The 19,071-nt window shown below is 39.8% G+C and overlaps 2 protein-coding genes across 4 annotated transcripts in view; one reads left to right on the top strand and one right to left on the bottom strand.

Moving 5' to 3' along the window:
• The window catches only part of LOC120739078 (serine/threonine-protein phosphatase PP1-beta catalytic subunit), a 31,546-nt gene extending 17,703 nt beyond the window's left edge, over positions 1-13,843 (bottom strand). The window contains exons 1-2 of one of the 2 annotated variants that reach the window (XM_040040746.1): positions 13,838-13,843; positions 5,992-6,060 (exon numbers count right to left, since the gene is read on the bottom strand). In XM_040040746.1, the coding sequence (XP_039896680.1) occupies positions 5,992-6,043 (52 nt within the window). In that variant the 5' untranslated portion in view covers positions 6,044-6,060; positions 13,838-13,843. Of the gene's footprint in view, positions 1-5,991; positions 6,119-13,837 lie in introns of those variants that run through there. The other variant, XM_040040745.1, reaches the window with a different exon arrangement.
• Positions 8,316-19,003, top strand: rela (v-rel avian reticuloendotheliosis viral oncogene homolog A). Of its 2 annotated transcripts, none has more exons than XM_040040742.1 (11): positions 8,316-8,484; positions 10,262-10,297; positions 10,471-10,604; positions 11,407-11,552; positions 12,568-12,659; positions 13,013-13,147; positions 13,710-13,814; positions 16,712-16,927; positions 17,012-17,092; positions 17,199-17,282; positions 17,608-19,003. In XM_040040742.1, the coding sequence occupies exons 1-11, from the start codon at positions 8,478-8,480 to the stop codon at positions 18,396-18,398; spliced, it is 1,827 nt and encodes a 608-aa protein (XP_039896676.1). In that variant the 5' UTR covers positions 8,316-8,477; the 3' UTR covers positions 18,399-19,003. The 2 variants fall into 2 exon arrangements, with proteins under 2 accessions (XP_039896676.1, XP_039896677.1); XM_040040743.1 differs by having other exon boundaries at positions 17,611-19,003.
• Positions 19,004-19,071: the final 68 nt, after the last annotated feature.

Raw genomic sequence — 19,071 nt, forward strand, 5'->3', positions numbered from 1 at the left:
CATTCAAACTGGGATACCACCGTTCTTACATGCAAAACAATGACAGACAGGACTCTCGCGTCCTCAGGGAGGAGTGCAAAATATGACTGCATAACATTACCACTGTCAGACACACAGACCTCCAAATGGCATTTTAATACAGACAAATAGCTTTAGTAAGTAAGCTACACACCATTGTGCTGCTTACCTTTCTACTCTGACTCAGAAGACTGGTCACAGGTCAGTAAATCACAAGTCATTGTTGTACACAGTGACAAATGAAACCTGAGAGGCTTGAAACCTGCATGCTTTGCCTGCTATGCCACTGAGGAGGCTTCAGTGATGTAAGTCATGCTGTCAGTCGATCAGGTTTAGCCTGTCAGCTAGAAACTCCTGTCAACCCCTCCACCAAACCACTCTTGAAGCACAGCTTTAGTGTGTGTCTGTCTTTAGACACACCAACACATTTGCAGATAAATTTGTGCATACCGAAAACCAACTAAAACTAAATAAATGACGAGCCTGAACACAGAACATAGGAGATAGAGACTCCTAGTTCAGAGTTTTCTTCTTCCTTTTTTTTTTTTTTTTTCTCTTCAAGCTGATCGATGAGTTTGAGGACAACTATGCAGTTTGGGTTAAAACTTGACAAACTGGGAGTGATGCTGGTCTTAACTTTGTCACAAAACATGCATCATAGGTCCAACCCTAACAGACATGTTATAGGACTCTCTAAGAAAACAATGACTGAGTAAGAGGCAGCAGGGGAAACCCCGTTTATGGCGAGGAGCTGACTGATCAGTACTGAACGATTGACTAACACCTGATTGATAATATGACAATGTAATGCTGCATTTTACAGTAAAGCAGGCCTACCGATCACAACTGGATATCTAACTGCAGCACCGAACGTTAGGTAGACATAATAAATGGTTGTTCAGTCACGTGTGCGTTAATTCAAGTGGCACGCTGCAGTAATTTGATTTACAGCAGTCAGGATTTGATACTCAACAACATTTTGTGTTCCTCTACACATCCAGCAGGTCAGCTCTTAGAGGTTTAACTGCTGTATGGACGCCCCTCAAGTCCCCACCCAGTCTCTAACAGTGACCAAACATTTCGGCCTTGCGTGCGGGCATAGAAATCCTCCTGCCCCGGCTTAGACTTGCCATGTCATTTCCTGAGAAAAACATACTTGAAACACACCCTTAGAACGGATTAGGCAGACATGTATAGATTTTCCTGGTCTTCCTAACCGCTCAAATGTGCTTATCACCCATCATTTCCCTCAGATTACTACTATCAAGCTGAAAATGTGTTGCTGATTACTTGCAAGGTTATTGGGTCTGCTTGTTTTTCAAAATGAACTGCCTGTGAAAGTGAATGGCACAGCTTAGGGGGACGTCCTTCCACAATAACTGGCACACTTTGACATTTTAACAGCTGGCTGTGGAAAGGAACCCATCTATGACTGTAGTTTTAAGGGATTATGGCACAGAAAGTAAATATCTTTGATATCCTAAATTAGGGCTGTTCGATATAACGATATATATATATGGACGACGATATAAAAACATTTATCGTTTCATTTTACGCTATCGTTTGTTTCGTGGTGTCCCAAAATAAACTGTTTACGGCAATATTTTTTCATCGTTTTGATGGTCACTGTAGTGGCTATATTAATTTCTTAAAGTTCTCTCTTTCTCTTATATTTAATATAACAACACTACGGATGGGCAAGCGACTGTTTTTATGCATTGTGGTTAGCAACAACCACGGTAACACCATCGCGTGTCCGCTTGTTTATGTACCACATAAACCTTTCACAATAAAGCTCAAGATCCTGTTGAGACTTTTCAAAATAAACTGAATCACGTGAAAGAGCAGATTATTTATGGATGAGAAGTAAAAAAAGGTGCTAAAAAATAAACCTTAGACTCAAATGTTAGAACAGGCTTTTCCCCGCAGCACGCCGTGTAATAAATACTCACAAAGAAAACGGCGGCCGTTACAACTTATGTTTAAAAATGTATCGTTTCATGCATCGGTTAAAACACTCGACTCCAGCTACATGACGCACAGCTGGAAACGCTTCCCGCAAGTCGAGCTGCCCGAGATTCACATAATTTACAGAAAATGTTACATTTTTGTGATTTATATCGTTATCGGACGATAGAATTCTTATATCGGGATATGAGATTTTGGTCATATCACACAGCCCTATCCTAAATACATGAAAAGGGAAAACAAATACAGGGTACTGAGATATTTGTATAAAAAAAATACAAGCATTTTATTGCCACTGCATGTGGAAAAATAATATAACATCTCTCTTGAATGAAAGAAAGTTGGATTCCACACATGTCCAAGAAATGAAAAAGCAATATGTAATATTATGAAAAGGAAAATTAGAAGATTTTTCAAGAGTTAGAACAGCAACAAATTCCACCTTATTGCCATTTTCCCCTCTCCCCTGTATGTTTGTGTCACCCAGAGGGTAGGTTAATTTCTACCAGGGACAGCTGTGGCTGTTGACATTTAATAGGAGATCAGCGAACTCTCCATATGTGCGTCTGTGTGCATGAGTATGTGGCTCTCTGCCTGCCACCAGCCCTCACAGAAAAAGTGAACCATCACACTTTTAAAGTGCTTAAGGAAATCCCTTCCTATACTGAGAAAAAGATCTAATTTTATTCACACAGGAAAGAAAAAGAAGAAACGGCTCCCTGGCGTGGAGGTGATTCTAAGCTTCTTCGTGCGAATATCGGGAGGAAACAAAACAAAAAAAAAGACCCACAGACGGGTAACTTGCTAAATTTTGAAAGGAAAGCGGCCTGTAGATATAACCTGGGTAAGTAAACTAAAGATGATGATTATCAAGGGTTGTGTGAGTTTGTGCTTTTGAAAGGTCACTTTTTAAAATAAAATGTGACCCTTTGAAGACAAACTGATCCATAAGGGACATTCTGAGTGCTCAGGCTTGTATTTCTGCCCAGTCTAGGCCTAAATCTGTCTTAGTGTTTGAATCAAACTATTGTGTTTTTTGGGACATTTTTTTTCCTAAATGGAAAATACTAGCTGGTGAGAACTTTCCACACTAAAAACAAATTCTAAATACCACACTTGTTTTTGGAAGAAACAGATTTTAAAGTCCCACTTTAACATTAGCATAAATGATATTTTTATACTTGCCACTGTGCTATAATTACGTGTGGCCTGTTAACAAACACTTGAACATTTACTTGTAGTAAAGCACAAAATATGATTGATACCAAGGACAGAAAAGTGAATGCTCGCATGAATCTGAATACACATTTCCTTCTTCTTTGATGGTGCTTAACCATTACTTAACCAAGTGTTTGGTCATTTTTATGAAAGCCAATTACGTAAAATTCACTTGATGTGTAAAGGTTTTCTTTACAATCCATAACAGAAAATCCAATACCTTTTACAGTTTTTCCCCACACAACTAAACTGGATTTACAGTGAGAGCAGGTTGATGCATATGATTATGTCTACATATCTAAATAATAGGAATACACAATGTTTGTGACCATTATTCATATTCAGCTGTCTACCCAGTTAGGACATCATACAGCAGACAATTCGACTATCCAGATCAACAGAAAGCGACAGTATTCCTTGTCCTGCTCTGCAGTGTTCTCCACCTGCCACAGATTCTAGAGAAGCTCACAGAGGACTTCCAGAACAGACGTAGGCTACTGTTGCTAGATGCAGTCCACAGTGGTGGTGTTGAGTCTGTCCAATCGCAGGACGAAAGACTCTCTGGGGAAGCAGCTCAGTGACATTGAGGGTTGCTGCAAAGATCACATCTGCCTGCTGGTGCAGAAACTGCTTAGCAGCAACTGCAGTCTCAGAATTATAGCAACTGGATTGGCCATGAATAAGAAAATAAACACTGGCTTTGAAATTTGAAAAAAAAAAAAAAAAAAAAAAAGGCTAAAAGGAGTCCCAAATTATTCTTGGACAAAAGTAACCTACAGAAGTAAAGTCATTTCTGGGAAACACCATTTTGGAGTAAACAAGTAATTTAAATGCAGGAACATTGGATTTATATGCAGCCCTGTTTTAATAAGATTCAAAACCTTTTGTTTGGAAAGAAAAAAAAAGCCCACAGAAACAATGTCGGATAATCTCATTACAAAAACATTATCACACCATCCAAACTGAAATAAGTATGCTCAACAAAATCTGGACATTGCAGCGATACTAGGAGACATTTCAAATGTACCCAGTCCATCTATTACTAATCACCGAGTATTTGTGACCCATCACCCGAAAACTGTTTTTGTATACATCCAGTTTTGGTTATGAGTCAGAACGAAAAGCCTTCAGTTATGATGCCCCTCTGATACTATGGTCATCCCAACAAAAAGGCCAGACATTTTCAAATGGTTGTTGATGAAAAGTGAATGAAAGGAGATTGATAGTTGGATACATTGAGGGCTCACATCTGGAAGCTTTTAGGACCAGATCCCTCCAAATTCCTGCAATGAGGTTAACTGCTAAACACGAAGCGAGTATACTATAGTCAGTTCTTGTAGGCACAGTACTGTGTTACTCTACATATCACGCACAAAGAGAAAAGCACCATTATGTCACTGCTCCCGTCAGTCCAGATGATTAAGTTATACTGACATGCACTGTACATCTACACTGGGTTCAATCATTAGCAGAAGTTGCTGTGCATGAGATGATCTGGCATGAATGCTTGTTCACCACTGACTCAGAGAGATATAATCTCCCTGTTTATAATCTATTTTCAAGAAATTCTCATCGACATCAACTCGTCTGTCTGTCAGAATCCCTCGTTTAACACTACTAAGAAATCATCCCCTGCTGCTAGCCAACACATAACAATGGAGTAGAGGCAAAAACACTTTTACACAACAGCTCAGCAGAAAAGTCCACATGCATATGAGCTACGACAGAATACAGAATTAACAAGTGTCTCTCTGGATAAAGTTGAGCCACAGCTAGTATTGAAAAGATTCCTATTCAATGTAGTACTGTTGACAAAATGTGTGTTCTTTATGATCAAAAGGCCAGCTGAACAAACTATATGCACCGGTTCATGGAATATGAAAACACACGGAGTAGTAGAGCTAAAAGTTTGGTTTAGGTTTTGAACTCCTACAAGTATGTTTTAATGGGAATACTACTGAAGCCTGTGGCTTGTGTAAACATCGCCACTTAGCAATATGCGCCAGAAAACAACAGAGCTGCAGTCTTCAGCTCAGAAACCCTTAAGCCAAATCCCATTTAAAAAATTTAGAATTTTTCTTAGAATTAAAGACAAACCCAATTTTTTAGAAATCAGAAGCAAGATTTTACTTCCTCGTGGATCGGGTAACTGTTGGGACACTTTCGGCTACACTCAATCATCAATCTAAACTTTATTTTTAAGGAAATGTCAACTTTTGCTGAGCATTTGCCCCTGAAGCTATCGCCCTCCACCGTGTATTTTGAACAGAGCTTTTGTAAAGGAGCAGAGACTATAATAGGTTCAAAGACAGTAGAAGCAACTTGTCAAGTATTTCATTTGGTGCATTCCAAAGTGATAACACAAATGCTGTGACGTGAGTAAGACAGCACTTAATTACTATACTATTAGCTAGTTAGTCTAAGATGGATAGTAAGATAGGTCTGACATTATCTTCCATCGAAGCACAAACAGCCCACTAGCAAGAACTTTCTTACCACTTAATCACCAAAACCCTCAAAATGCAGTTTACAAAAAAGCTCGAACATAGTTGCATCCAAATGAATTACAAATTAATCTAAAAAGATCCGTGAAAGAAAGACTGTTGCTGACTAAAAAGGTGTGCCTGTTGTTAACGACAGTGAGGACCAGTCCTGCTCACTCCAGAACCGGGCAACGCTAACACGTAAAAGCGGGCCTTTATTGTCAAAAATAAAACCTAAATAAGTATTAGGGGCTAACACGGGGCAAAACAAGAATACACAAATAAAACTTGGTTGTGAACTCACCCTCTAAAAGCCTGGAAATCAGCGAGTCGACGTCCAACTCCCCCTCCGCCATTTCTGTAACGAACAGCTCTGCCCGCCGCAGTCTGAAGCAGGCAGGGCAGACACCGCCTCACCGCACAGAAACCGCCTCCCTTTCGCGGCCTCCCATTTAGGGCCATTACGCCTCATTCAACTACACCTCGGATATTTTAGTTTCTAGAACAGAAAGGAGAACAGTGGACATTTTTTTAAAAACATAGCAATCCTGTTCATAAGTTTCACATACTTTTTTTCCTCCTCATTTTCTAATTCAATCCTCATATTCAGCCATTGCTATATAAAGCCTGGCTCAACCATAAAGATCACGATATGAGGGTACAAAAATGTATTTGTATTAGAAAATAAGGGTAGCCAAAAAAAAGATGGTCAATAGCATATTCACTCTTGCTTTTTACCTGCGATTTTCGATTGCGTTGAATGCATCAGCTAATCCAGTGCTTCTTACAGCAATAATCATAATAATAACGATGCAAAGATTACCATTAGATATACTCTATTTATAATGAAACATCGTTTACACTAAGAAAATAAGTTTTCGTTTTCACCATATTCTATCAAAGGACAGGTGTCTTAAAGGCCCTGATTTATTCACCTCCAGCGCCCCCTTCTGGCCAGGATATGTCTCTTAGAGCAAAATCAGTCCTTTATTCACGTTACTTTGTCTTCAACTGGACTAAAACAACATGGTGAAATAATCGTTGTTTAAAAAAAAGGCGTTTGAAGCCCTGTCACTATTATCACACTGTATTAAGTAGGTACTGATTTCTAGTGCAACCAGCAGACCAGAAACGTGTAAAGTAAGACCGTGTGTGAAGGACTGGCCTGAAAAACACTGAAACTGGTAAATTTAAGATCTGTATGTTGTGTCTGTTTACAGAGAGAAGAGCCGACAGACAGGAAAAAAGTGAGTTGGATCTTAATCTTAAGACTCTTCCAGGTTATGACTAAAGCCAAGAGTTATGTTATTGCCTCTCCCACTCACTTATTTTTCAGTTTCTTTCAAGTGCGTCACTGGGTATTTCCGCACTGTTTTGAGTGGGTGGAGGCAAGTTGCACTGCAGAGAGAAGGCAGAGGTCTGCAACTAGATCAAGCTAGCCACAGCGCCGGACACGACGCAATTTTCCCTTTTCAAAATAAAAGTATGCAGTATTTTATGAGCAATTGCTTGTCCCTTGCAACTAGACGAAAGTCTTAAAATAAGTAACGCACAATTGGTATACACTACTCCTATTACACCACAGTTCTGCTATACTAATGTGAAAAAGCGTGAAAACCATGAAAATAAACTATCGTTAATTTTGGAGACTTGGTAAAGGTAGTGGCTGGCTTTAAAAAATAAAAAATAAACCAAGTTATTGTTCTGTTCACACCTATTTCCGTTATCTTGAAAATTACCCAAAAAAATCTGCCATGTTTTGATTTTTTTTAGTTCACTATAAATTCGATTAATTAATTTAACATTTGGGGGTAAAGCTAGTAGCTGCCTAAGTAGTCAATAAAAGGCGTTATCAGCGAAAGGTTATCCAATTTCAGATTCTGCATTTGTAATAAACGTGGCACAAAAACAATGCCTACTGTGTGAGAAAAAGACATCACAATGACTTAAGGGGAACAGATTTCTTTAAAAGAAAAAAACAAGATGAGGACAAAAATAAAGCAGAGATGTGTTTCTGTTAGAGGAGTTAACCTGTGGAATAGTTATGACAGTGATTTAAAAAGGTGTAGTTCATTTTCCTTGTTTAAAAATATGTTTAAAAATAGAGTATTAGAAAAATATATAAATCAAGAATGAAAAGAGCAAAAAAACCAAAAAAAACCCTCTTGATTCTTTTGCTTTGATGTAGTTACTTATCTCAGGTGGAAAGTTTTTTTTTCTTGTTTGTTTGTTTGTTTTGTTTTTGCTTTGTTTTATTATTTGCTTCGAGCCCTGTGTACAGGAGCTGCATGCAAAAAGATCTTTTGGGGTTGGCGTAATAAGCAAATGCTTCAGCCAATACCTTTTGATTAGCCTTGTCTCATGCTTTCTTGCTTTGTGGTAGATCTTTGTTCTGTTTTTCACTGAGATATTTGAATGCTAATCAATAAAAATCAAATCAAATAAAAAAAAAAATCAAACAATGAAGAGAATAAAGCACGTACTGTGCAGTTGCTGCAACTTGGCGAGAGGCGTGTTGCACAACAAAGTTGCAGCACATCGCTTCCCAAATAGATGTTCCTTACCGGAAAACCCGTGAGCATGAACGTAACTATGTCTGCGGCTTTACTAACTGTACACTCTCGTACACAGACGTAGGTGGAGCGAAGGAGGCGACAGAGCGGCTCTGTCAAGAACTTCGTGGAGTCTGTAGTGCCGTGTTTCCTGCTCTTTTTTGGCTTAAAATAAGATACAAATTATTGAGAAACAGCGGGGGATATCGAGGAGCGTGAGCTGGACTTGGACACAGCCATGGACCGTAAGTGGAGCTGCTTTTATTTACTCATCTCAGACACGGGAGGCGAAACTGTACAGGGAGTTGTTTTGCGCACAAGGGAAAGCCCCGCTATCATTGGGTTTTGCGCCAACAGGAGGAGTCTGTTCCCGGATAGTAAGCTAACGTACAGACAGAAGTTTGACTTAACTTTGGTTTATCGCATACATGTGAAATAGCCGAGAGAAACTTGATGTTTAACTGAATGAATTTCTCAGCTTGTGGACAACTCAACTGGCACGAGCGGAGCGAACCAAACAAGTCTCGCGCTGCCAAGAGGCCTGTGGGGTTTGTCCACTTGAGAGATTTCCTTCTAGCCACTGAAACTTCGTTCAGAACTCTCGCCATTTAATGTTTTTCTGTTTGTAAGTGGAAATATTCTTTGTGAATCACGCTCTCAAAAGCTTGTCAGTAACAGTGAATAGTGTATTTTAAATTCGGCCTGGTTAAAAACACCGTATAACATTCTTTTCAATAAAAAAAAAAGTCGTATTTAATTGGTCGACGCGTTTAGCAACCGCCCACTCCGGCTTTAATTGACAAAAACGGTTCCGATAGGAAATTGTGGTAATAAGCTCTGTGTTCAGGAGAACACATGTATGCAGATACTGTGAAGATTTCACAGCCGCCCCCGTTTCTATTTTATTCCATATATACCTTTGCCTTTAGGCTAAACCATAAACAAACGAGATTTTATAATGGAGTTCTGTTGACTTCCTATGTTTAGAGTGCAGCCACACTTTATGCAAATGTTATAAACCTTAAAATAGATTATGTTTGTTGATAAGTGTCACTTATCTCTGTCTTGGTTGTCGATATTGGCACGACAAACAGCCAACATCTGACTGAGCATCATAAAAGTATGTCCCTTTGTTCGGTCAGTAAAAATGAAAGTGATTCTAGCAACAGTATCGAAGGCCTCAGCTGTGATGCTCTTAATTCAGTCATTAATGATCTTTCGGTCATTGTGGGTATGTGCTTTCACTTTCACATCATCCAGACTCAGTAAGTAGAAAAGACTGTCTTTCACATAAGTGGTCAAAATGCAATCATTACAGACTCATGTCATCCTTTTATTTTAACAAACAACAACTTTTGTTTGTTTGTTTGTTTGTTTGTTATTTTTAGTCTTCACTTTGGGGCTTTGCACAGCCTCTTCATTCAGTATTATTCTGGCATTTTAGGTATGATCAGAAAAAGCAAGAATAATGTCTTTGAGCTAAGGCTAGAAAGCGAACATGTTACAGCATGGAAAGGACTCTACTCAAGCTTTTGAACTGAACCTTTCCTGCCTGCTGATGGGTGGAGCTTTGATCGACTCACCCAGTGTTACACCTTACTTACTGCCTGAAACTGGAGTGCACCCTGCACTAAAGGCTTCCAGCAACAAAGCTGGTAACCTGACACCAATATTAAAAGCCCTGCCTGTCATTGTTTGCTTTTTTCTGCACTTCGTCTCCTTCTCGGTAGCTTTGCAGGCAAGTGGTTTATGACAACCAGAGATTATATTTAGCTGGGAGGCCCTTGTATCTCGGCATCCTTCGACCCCGTTGGACGCTGCACTCTCCTGTAGAATTCCACCCTGACCTCACCACAAATGACAAACTCTGACTAAACCTCAAATATGCAACAAATCTGTTTTCTGTTATTTTTGTCATCTCCACCACCACTGCGTGCTTCCTCGTGGAAGTCGTAGATGGAAAACCTGCAGTTTTTCCTCAATAAGTTGGTTAAATTCCTTTCTTGTTTCTGTTCACCACAGCTGGATATGGATGGAGCCTTACCCCGCTCAACCAGGGTAAGCACACTTTCCTTTTTAAAAAGAATTACTGATGTTCTCTGCAGTGATTTCATGAGTAAACATTTCTACCCTCGGGTGTAGTGACGATCGATGAGGCTGTCTGTGTTGACACACTGACACAAGTAAAGCAGTATTTCACAATGACACAATGCCTTTGCTTTCCTCAACAGCTCCCTACATAGAGATTATCGAGCAGCCAAAGCAAAGGGGGATGAGATTTAGGTACAAGTGTGAGGGACGGTCTGCTGGCAGCATTCCCGGAGAAAAAAGCAATGACACCACTAAGACGCACCCAGCAATCAAGGTGAGTTGGCACAACTTACTGATGCGTTTTAGCGACGATTCATTAAATATCATTTACATTACAGATAATATACACATTGGTGAAGATTTAGGTAAAACGGGTGCATGCAACCATAGCAACTGTTTCCACAGTGACTCATGTGCGTTAACTGTACATTTATGGTGGAGAAGGTCAGTGCTGAAAAAATGCTTTCTGCAGCTGAAACATCTGTTTTTCCTGTTGAATGTTAGGAACACAGACTGTGTATGCATGATGGATGATGCAAGAAAGAAATCCAATATTATATTATATATTATATAATATCATATATATATTTGTGTTGATCATTTCAATTGAAAACGTAATTTCCAGAAGAAAACATTTTCCCTACAATATCGGCAAAATTAATTCTGGACTATGAAAGAATGGAGTGATGTTATCAGCTAACGCTAACAAGCTTGGTTTGCAAGGTACATCTGTTAGTACAAAGTCATAAACCCAAACTGAAGAATGGACCTGTCTGACAGGCAGTTAGTGCAGATAACTTATATTAAAAATGTCCTAGAAGGCATCAGTACTATAAACATAGTTGAGATGTCCAGTTCGTTAACTTGAATTAAAGGGGTGAAGCATTGCAAACAACTTAGTCATAGACCCTAAAGTGAACAGCACCACCAGTAAGTCATCAGACGAACGTTTGTGTATCAGAACCTGTAATTCTTCTCTGCAAGTTGCATGCAGTGAGTTTGTTTTAGCTGCAGACAATGCAAGTGCCCTTATGGCTGAACCTTCTATCAGTAAAACTCTGTTTTTTTATGGACAGGTGCACAACTACAGCGGCCCCCTGCGTGTTCGCATCTCATTGGTGACAAAGAACTCACCCTACAAGCCTCATCCTCATGAGCTGGTTGGAAAAGACTGCAAACACGGCTACTATGAGGCTGACCTGCAGGAGAGACGGATACACAGGTAGGACTAGTTTGTATGTAAAGATAAAATTAGACACTTCAGAGAAACCTAAAGGAAAAAAAGCAATACAGAGCGCTACGGTGTCTCAAGGAAAACTACAGTTTCAGGCTAATGCAAAGTGGAGTTTTGCAGTGACTGACCTAGATTAGCCCTTGATCGGTTCTGGAAAATGACGTGTGTACTGTCACCTTGCTTGGTGTCTATATGAGCAAAAATTTAACAGAATACTTTTTTTTTAGCACAAGAGAGTTAACATTTCCTCTGTATTACAACCAGAACAAAATTTCCACAAGTTGGAAAAAAACCCCAAATCATTCCCAATTTGGTTCTGAAGTGGAAATACTGACTGATAAGATATGTTGAAACCTACTGAACCCATATACCTGGCAAGACATGACAGTTTTTTTCTGTCTTCATTGAAACAGTGACAAAAGTCAAACAAATCAGCTTGTACTGCAGACAGATGTGTGCACTGTGATTCAACATGAGCAATTGCACGTGCTTATGTTAGGCAATTGTTTTTCACACTGAACAGTTTATATCCTGATCATTGCTCTAGATCACCACACGAGTTATAAAAGGGAAACCGTTACACTGTTATTTCTAATTATAGTCTCCCTGGAGTCTAAATTAATAAAACATCATGTTAAATAACCCAGAAAAGTACATAAAAAAATCTGTATGCTAGGAACAACTTTTTTTAATTGTTAAACTATATTTGACTGTGACTAACAACAACAATAATAATAATAAAAAAAGAAATAATAATAATTAGGTTAGGTTATAATGCAGGTATAATGCAGGTACTGGACACAAGCAGTTCAAACACAGTCATTATAGTGCAGCCAGAATAAGGGTAGATATGGGGTAGAAGTCAAGAACAGCAAATACTTCAGGAAGTAGCAGTGCAATGCCTACTAGTTCGTTAACCGAAAAAGTAAACTGGGTCAAAAGATGATTGCATGAACTGTGTTGCTAGATGTCTAAAAAGTTGTTTTGTTTTTTGTCCTTTCAGTTTTCAGAACCTGGGTATACAATGTGTGAAGAAGAAGGATGTAAATGAGGCCATCACTTGTAGACTGCAGACAAACAATAACCCCTTTAACAGTAAGTGGCCATAGTTAGAGATGAGTCTCCACCACAGATTTTAGTAATTGCCATAAGTTTATGTTAACTACCTTTGTCCTTAAAGGATATGATAACATCATTTTGGAGGATAATTGTAATCATGTGCTTAATTTGGATTACTGACTTCTTCTCATGCAACAGCTATGCGTTAACTTCTGTATGGTCAACTCTTATCAACAACACTAAGCAAATTCTACTTCATGTTTGTTACTGAGACGATAGCGGGTGGTGGCTGTGTGCTGAAAAGTAGTACGACAGGATGCAGTGGTTTGCTTGAGTGTTTTATTGTGTGTTGCGTACCACGCCCTTTTCCTTCTCTTTCTTGGATGCAGTTCCTGAGGCTAAGGTGTGGGAGGAAGAGTTTGACCTAAATTCAGTCCGGCTTTGCTTCCAGGCCTCCATCACTCTCTCTACAGGGGAGCTCTATCCTCTGGAGCCTGTGGTATCACAGCCCATCTATGACAACAGTGAGTTGAACACAGCACACGTGAACAGAAATGCATATGCACCAAATCAGCTGATATACATATTTCTTATATGTTAATATAAGGTAAGAGGTGCTTATAGTAAGTACTGTACCATTGTAGAGAGACGAGTACTCTCTGTACCAGCACGTTCACACATATAATCACGACTATAAAACTTCCAAATGTCCTGCAGCCTTCCATGCCCTCAGTGATTCTCTGTTCCTCTTTGCAAATTAATGTTTCCTCTCAGTTTGAAGGTATTTACAAGAAATAGACATCACCACATACTCACTTGTGGATCAAACACATACATCTGTGTTTCTCCAAACAGCTGAAAAAGTTTAATTTCACTTTCGAAAAATGTCAATTGTCTGTGTTTCAAAAAACAAACAAACAAAAAAAGTAGACAAAGTAAGCCAAATAAAACGGAGACGTTAGCCACCCAAGTATCGAAGTGCCAGCCAGAGCGGGCCTCACTGTGCGTTTAGCATTTGTGTGATATTTAAGTGTTGCACTACTATCGTGTTCATGGGCACATAAAGGCTTTTGTTCTGTCTTGCAGGGGCTCCAAACACAGCAGAGCTAAAGATCTGCAGAGTCAACCGCAACTCTGGAAGCTGCAAAGGAGGGGATGAAATCTTTCTGCTGTGTGACAAAGTGCAAAAAGGTACAGTGATACAGTACAGATACCGAAAGAGCACAGCGGCACACAGCACAACTAAACCTACACTTTCAGACTGAATAATCCATAAATAGAACTCAGGACTGAGTAAGCAGATGTAAAACTTGCAATACACGTAGAGCGGAAACGGTGTAAGTCCTTTACACCCACAGAAGATTGTGTGAGAAGAGAAGAAGTTAGAAGCAAGTGGTCTCAAAATAGAAGAGTGACTCACTTAATAAAATATACTATATGAGGTGACTGGGTTTCCATTTTTTACAGCAGCTGTCATGGCTTAGTTTCCTTCTTCAAAACAGCAGATGTGCTAATTATGCATGTAATGGATATATTAAAAAAGTTAAAAAGAAAATGCAGACTACCTGGCATTACACACTAAACTGACCCGTCCTATATCATAATGCAACTTACAAACACGTGTTAGAGAGACATACTGAGGCTTTCAGTGCTCATTTCCCCTTTAAGTTACAGCAAGTCCACTTTTTTACTGGACATACATGGTTAGCCAACCTTAAGTAGAGCAAGACTGTGTCTTCTTAGAGTCAACCTCAGGATCTGTTATTCAAATAAAATGTTCTGTATTTCTTAACAAAACTTCTCGACTGGTCACACTGAAAAAATCTGTTCTTTCCAGATTAACTAAATCAGCTTTACTCTCATTCCCCTAAAATGGTTTTTAAAAAGGCTTTTTTTATCTGGAAGTTTTACTTCTACCACTGCCTTTCCTGTTGCCAAATTATCTGACAGATTCCACTTCAGAGAAACAACTAAAGAATAACACGATTGTGTTTGTCCAGAGCAGTGAGTTTACACAGTGATATCATTTTTGTTGTTGTTCAGATACAGAATAGGCTGCTAGCTGATGCCAGAGCCAACAAAGCTGCCACTTAATGAACATACGTAGGTCAAATATGCCAATACTGATATGTCTATACTCGAAGCCTCAAGCAATAAACACAGAAATTGTTTGAACATTATAATACAGGTCACCTGTAATAAAAAGATTTACTAGTCTCTTTGACCATGTGTTTTACTCCTACGTCTTCTTTGGCATGCTGTGACTTAGATATTCTAAGTAAACATGTAGTGAACATTAAGCTTATAGATGTTAGACAGCGCAGTCAACAACACTGCCCATTGTACAGTCAATGAGAATATTCTTGAATGACTGCACACTGACTGCTAATTAATGTTGGCTAATGTCAGACAGATATGGAAAACTGAAATTTGTCTGGGCCAACTGTAGACAAGGAAAGATAAATAACGGCTCGGTCTTGAAAGTCAATTGATGAAGCACTTTTCTCATAATGAAAGTAACACCAGCAACTCTACCAGCTGTTGTTATGTTATTTATTTATTGATTTAATATTGTAATATAGCATGCAGTGCTATATCCCAGATCATTCTATTTGCTAGTCACTGCTTCCCATTAATAGACTTTAAAGCCACATTAATCATGATATTGCACTATAATACACTACAGTTACACTTTAATAATTCATCAAACGACTGTCTTAAATGGGAAAGGTGTAACTTGCTAATTCAGTAAAAGGACTAGATGTTGTAGTCCCCGATAATGCATTGCGTTAAATGGCGAGAATCTTGAGGGATGGCTGTTATGAGGAAAGGCAGCCCAGAAACTTTCGGTCTTTTACCCAAGCTAATCTGACATTTTTGGGGGGATTAGAGATCTGATCTAAATGATCATATTAAGATTTGGGACACATTATCAGTAGTGGACCTTGGATTCTTCTTCAAAGGGATTGAAAAGGTGATAGAGAGAAGTAAGACAAAAGAGACAAGATAGGAGAGAGCAGAGAGGAGAGCCGGAAGGGGGCGCTCGATCTGGCTTCCCACACCGCCCCGCCGGATCGGGCTGTATGCTCTACCTCCCCACTAGAATACAGTCTCCAAAAATGATCAGAGGAATTATTTTATTGTGTGTTGGTTTTTCCTGTCTGCAAACTTTGAACTCACTGAGGTTGTTTTCAGCCGCAACAGGCAGCAGGTCTCAGCAGCAATGAGAGAAAAGTAGTGACAAGGACTTGATTTAGGTGGACACAAAGATGACTCCAAGGGAGTGCTAATGTTAGCTGCTAGGAAACTGCTGTAGGTGATGATGGAAATTTAAAAAAAAAAGTTGACTGAAGCATCACGTATGCACTTCAGAAACCTCTGGGTTCAGACTGTGCCTTTGTTCCACGTGTGGGATTTCATTGCATCTCATGGAAGCTGCTGTGTGTAACACAATGCAAAGCAGTCACCTAATCTGTTTTTGTGCTGAGTTAAAGCTTTCTTCTTCTTCTCATTCTTTTCCAGTTCTTTTAATTTCTGTACAACAGTTTCTTTTAAAGTGATCACTTTATGCTCATTATAAAAGCCTTTTTTTTCTTCCCTCACTTATCTGCTGCTGTTTGATCATGGCACACATATATGCTTTGTAATTTGGATGTGGGTGCTCCCCTGAGCATCATTTGATACATCTTAAACTGGATACAAATTGCATCATTGCGAAAAAAGATTGTGAGAAGGCTGAATTTTGTACTAGCTCATCTCTTGGTCCTGCTGTCTCTGGGAGCCTGTCACACAGCTACTTTCACAACGAGCGGCGCTGTCACATATCTGCTTTGAACATTAAACCCTTTTGGTTGAAGTTTAACAACTGAAGCTGGCTGCGAGCCTTCTAAGTTGTTGTTAGACTTGAGTGTTGCGTAGCAGCAAATGTGATGTAACACCCCCGGGGTCTTTTCTCTGTTAATCAAAAACATCAGAGCTGCTTTTGCACCGAAGCCGGCGAGTTAGTGCCCGATTATCTGATTATTCTTTTTGAGTTCTTCACCAGCTGCAGTATGTTGTTACATTTGACATTTTCTGTTTCCCTGCAGAGGACATCGAGGTGCGTTTCTTCCAAGACTCTTGGGAGGGGAAGGGCACTTTCTCCCAAGCTGATGTCCACAGGCAGGTGGCCATTGTGTTTCGCACTCCGCCCTACCGTGACACTAACCTCACTGAGCCAGTGAGAGTCAAGATGCAGCTCCGGCGGCCCTCTGACCGAGAAGTCAGTGAGCCAATGGACTTCCAGTACCTGCCATCAGATCCAGGTAAAATATATTATATGCAGAAAATGTGCTGAATATGTGCAACTTTTCTCAAATTTAACTTCCTTATCATTTCCACCCTGGCAGATGAATACAGGCTGAGTGAGAAGAGAAAGCGGACAGGAGATATGTTCCAGAACCTGAAGCTAGGGCCTTTGCTATCTAGTGGTAGGTTCATAAGATTTTTTTTTCTGTCAGCTGAGCATAGTATAATTGGATAATGGTTACACTGTTGTTAAGCACGGTATTATAAAGACGTCTTCTGACATTTCAGTGACCACTCCACAAGATAGACAGCACCTAAACCCATCAAGGAGAAAGCTGACAGCCAAGCCTCAATTACTGAACCCACAAGCTGGTGAGTCTGTTGCAGATGTTCCTTCCTTATTTGAACTCATTTGAAGACATTTTACTTTACTTCCTGATATCTTTTACACCAACTAACAAATGGATTCATTCAAAAATTGTCATTTCTGGCAAATGTAATTTGATGATAGTTAATGTCCGCTTATAATAAGTAATACTCTAAATAATAAAACAGTAATTTAGATTGGTGTTAGTTTCAATCTCCTCGTCTTCCTGTCTTAAAGCAGTTGAGTCATTAGCGGTGAACTTTGTGTATGTGAAATATGTGATAAGGATTTTCTGCAGTGAGTTCTCAAATCACTTGCTTGTGTTTGCAGCAGCTGTGGTGCCCACTGGGGCAAAATCACATCCCCAATACCCCTTCCAACCAGGCCAGCTATTTTCTGAGCAGACAAAGGTAGAAGCCTCCAACATGTCAGCAACTCCTACCAACCAGTGGAAGATGACAGCCCTGGGCTCCCAACCAAAAGCAAACCCAGTGTCTAGCTTTTCAATGAACCCATCACCGGCCACCTCTACCATCACTTCCACTTCCAATCAGGACTACTCAACGGTCAACCTGTCAGATCTTCATGAATTCTTCCCCAACATTTCCTCGACTATCACCCAGCAGGAGCCCTCAGCTTCTCAAGTAAACTTGGCCTCTTCACAGACAAGCAACTCCTTCGCCCTCCAGAGCACTCAGTTCCGGGGAGAGCCACCACTTGTTGATGACGATATCCCAGATTTCCCTAGCTTCACTGAAGGCCAGGTCCCAGTCAACCTGGACAGCCTCAACATGGATGACTTGGAGGATCTTCTGAACCCCCAAATCGTAAATCATCCTTCATGTCAGCCGACTGGCCCTTCGGGCTCTTCTACTGCTGCCCAGACTAGTGCAGCATCTCAGAACACTTCTGACCCTGCCAGCAACCCAGGAAGCACTTGGATGAATTACCCCAACAGCATTGTGCATCTGCTCCAGAACGAAATCATGACAGACAGCAGACCCAATAACAACCAAATGCTCGAAGACTTCGATGAGTTGATGTCTGCTGATGAGGACCGTCTTATTTCCATTTTTAACAGTGGAAGCCAAGCTGGGTTTGTGTCAGGACACCCGACTTAAAGTTTCTTTCATTTTTCCAAAGACCAATTGTATCTTCCCCTGTGGCCATCAGGACTAAAACTTCTTTATTATTGTAAGGCAAAAAAGGAAGTAGGCAGAGGAGACCGAATGTAGCAGCACTGCTCACTGTGGACACACTTCTTAAAATACCAGCAATGACTTTATGGTATTCAGTCTGACGCCTTGCCCAGTCATATAGTTTGTCTGATAAATTACAAAACCCATAATGTAGGTGATCAGATTTCATGCCCTGTGAAACCCATGTCCAGCATCTGTGACTAAACGTTTAGGTCACTGTCAACATATTGATGGTGGAGACAGATTCTCCAGCGAATGTTTTACGAAGACAGACAGCATGGGTACTTTGATAAAGGTATCCGGTGTGGTGATTATTTTTGGAACATGTTAAGCATGTTTTTGTACTGTCATTTGAACAATTTTGGTAGCTGTGGCCACAAAAATGTGCAGCTTTTGTCTCTTTTTTTGTCTTTATACAAAAGGGTTCATATATATGCAATCAGATCTAGAGGTAAGTCTACACAGATTATGTCCGTTTTAAAAAAAAAAAAAATCTCTTTGGATTGCACCATTGTTTTCTGAAGGTTAACACAAACTATCTGAATGTCTTGGAAACAAAATGAAGGTGTACATTTATCAAACAAGCAACATTACT

Source organism: Simochromis diagramma, unplaced genomic scaffold, assembly GCF_900408965.1.
Source record: "Simochromis diagramma unplaced genomic scaffold, fSimDia1.1 OVJJ01000317.1, whole genome shotgun sequence".
Taxonomy (NCBI): Eukaryota; Metazoa; Chordata; class Actinopteri; order Cichliformes; family Cichlidae; genus Simochromis; species Simochromis diagramma.

What these genes read in the sequence shown, in the direction of transcription:
- rela (XM_040040742.1), top strand. An exon ending in GTGTGACAAAGTGCAAAAAG is followed by an intron (nt 13,815 to 16,711) that starts GTACAGTGATAC and finishes GTTTCCCTGCAG; the next exon opens with AGGACATCGAGGTGCGTTTC. An exon ending in GTACCTGCCATCAGATCCAG is followed by an intron (nt 16,928 to 17,011) that starts GTAAAATATATT and finishes CCACCCTGGCAG; the next exon opens with ATGAATACAGGCTGAGTGAG.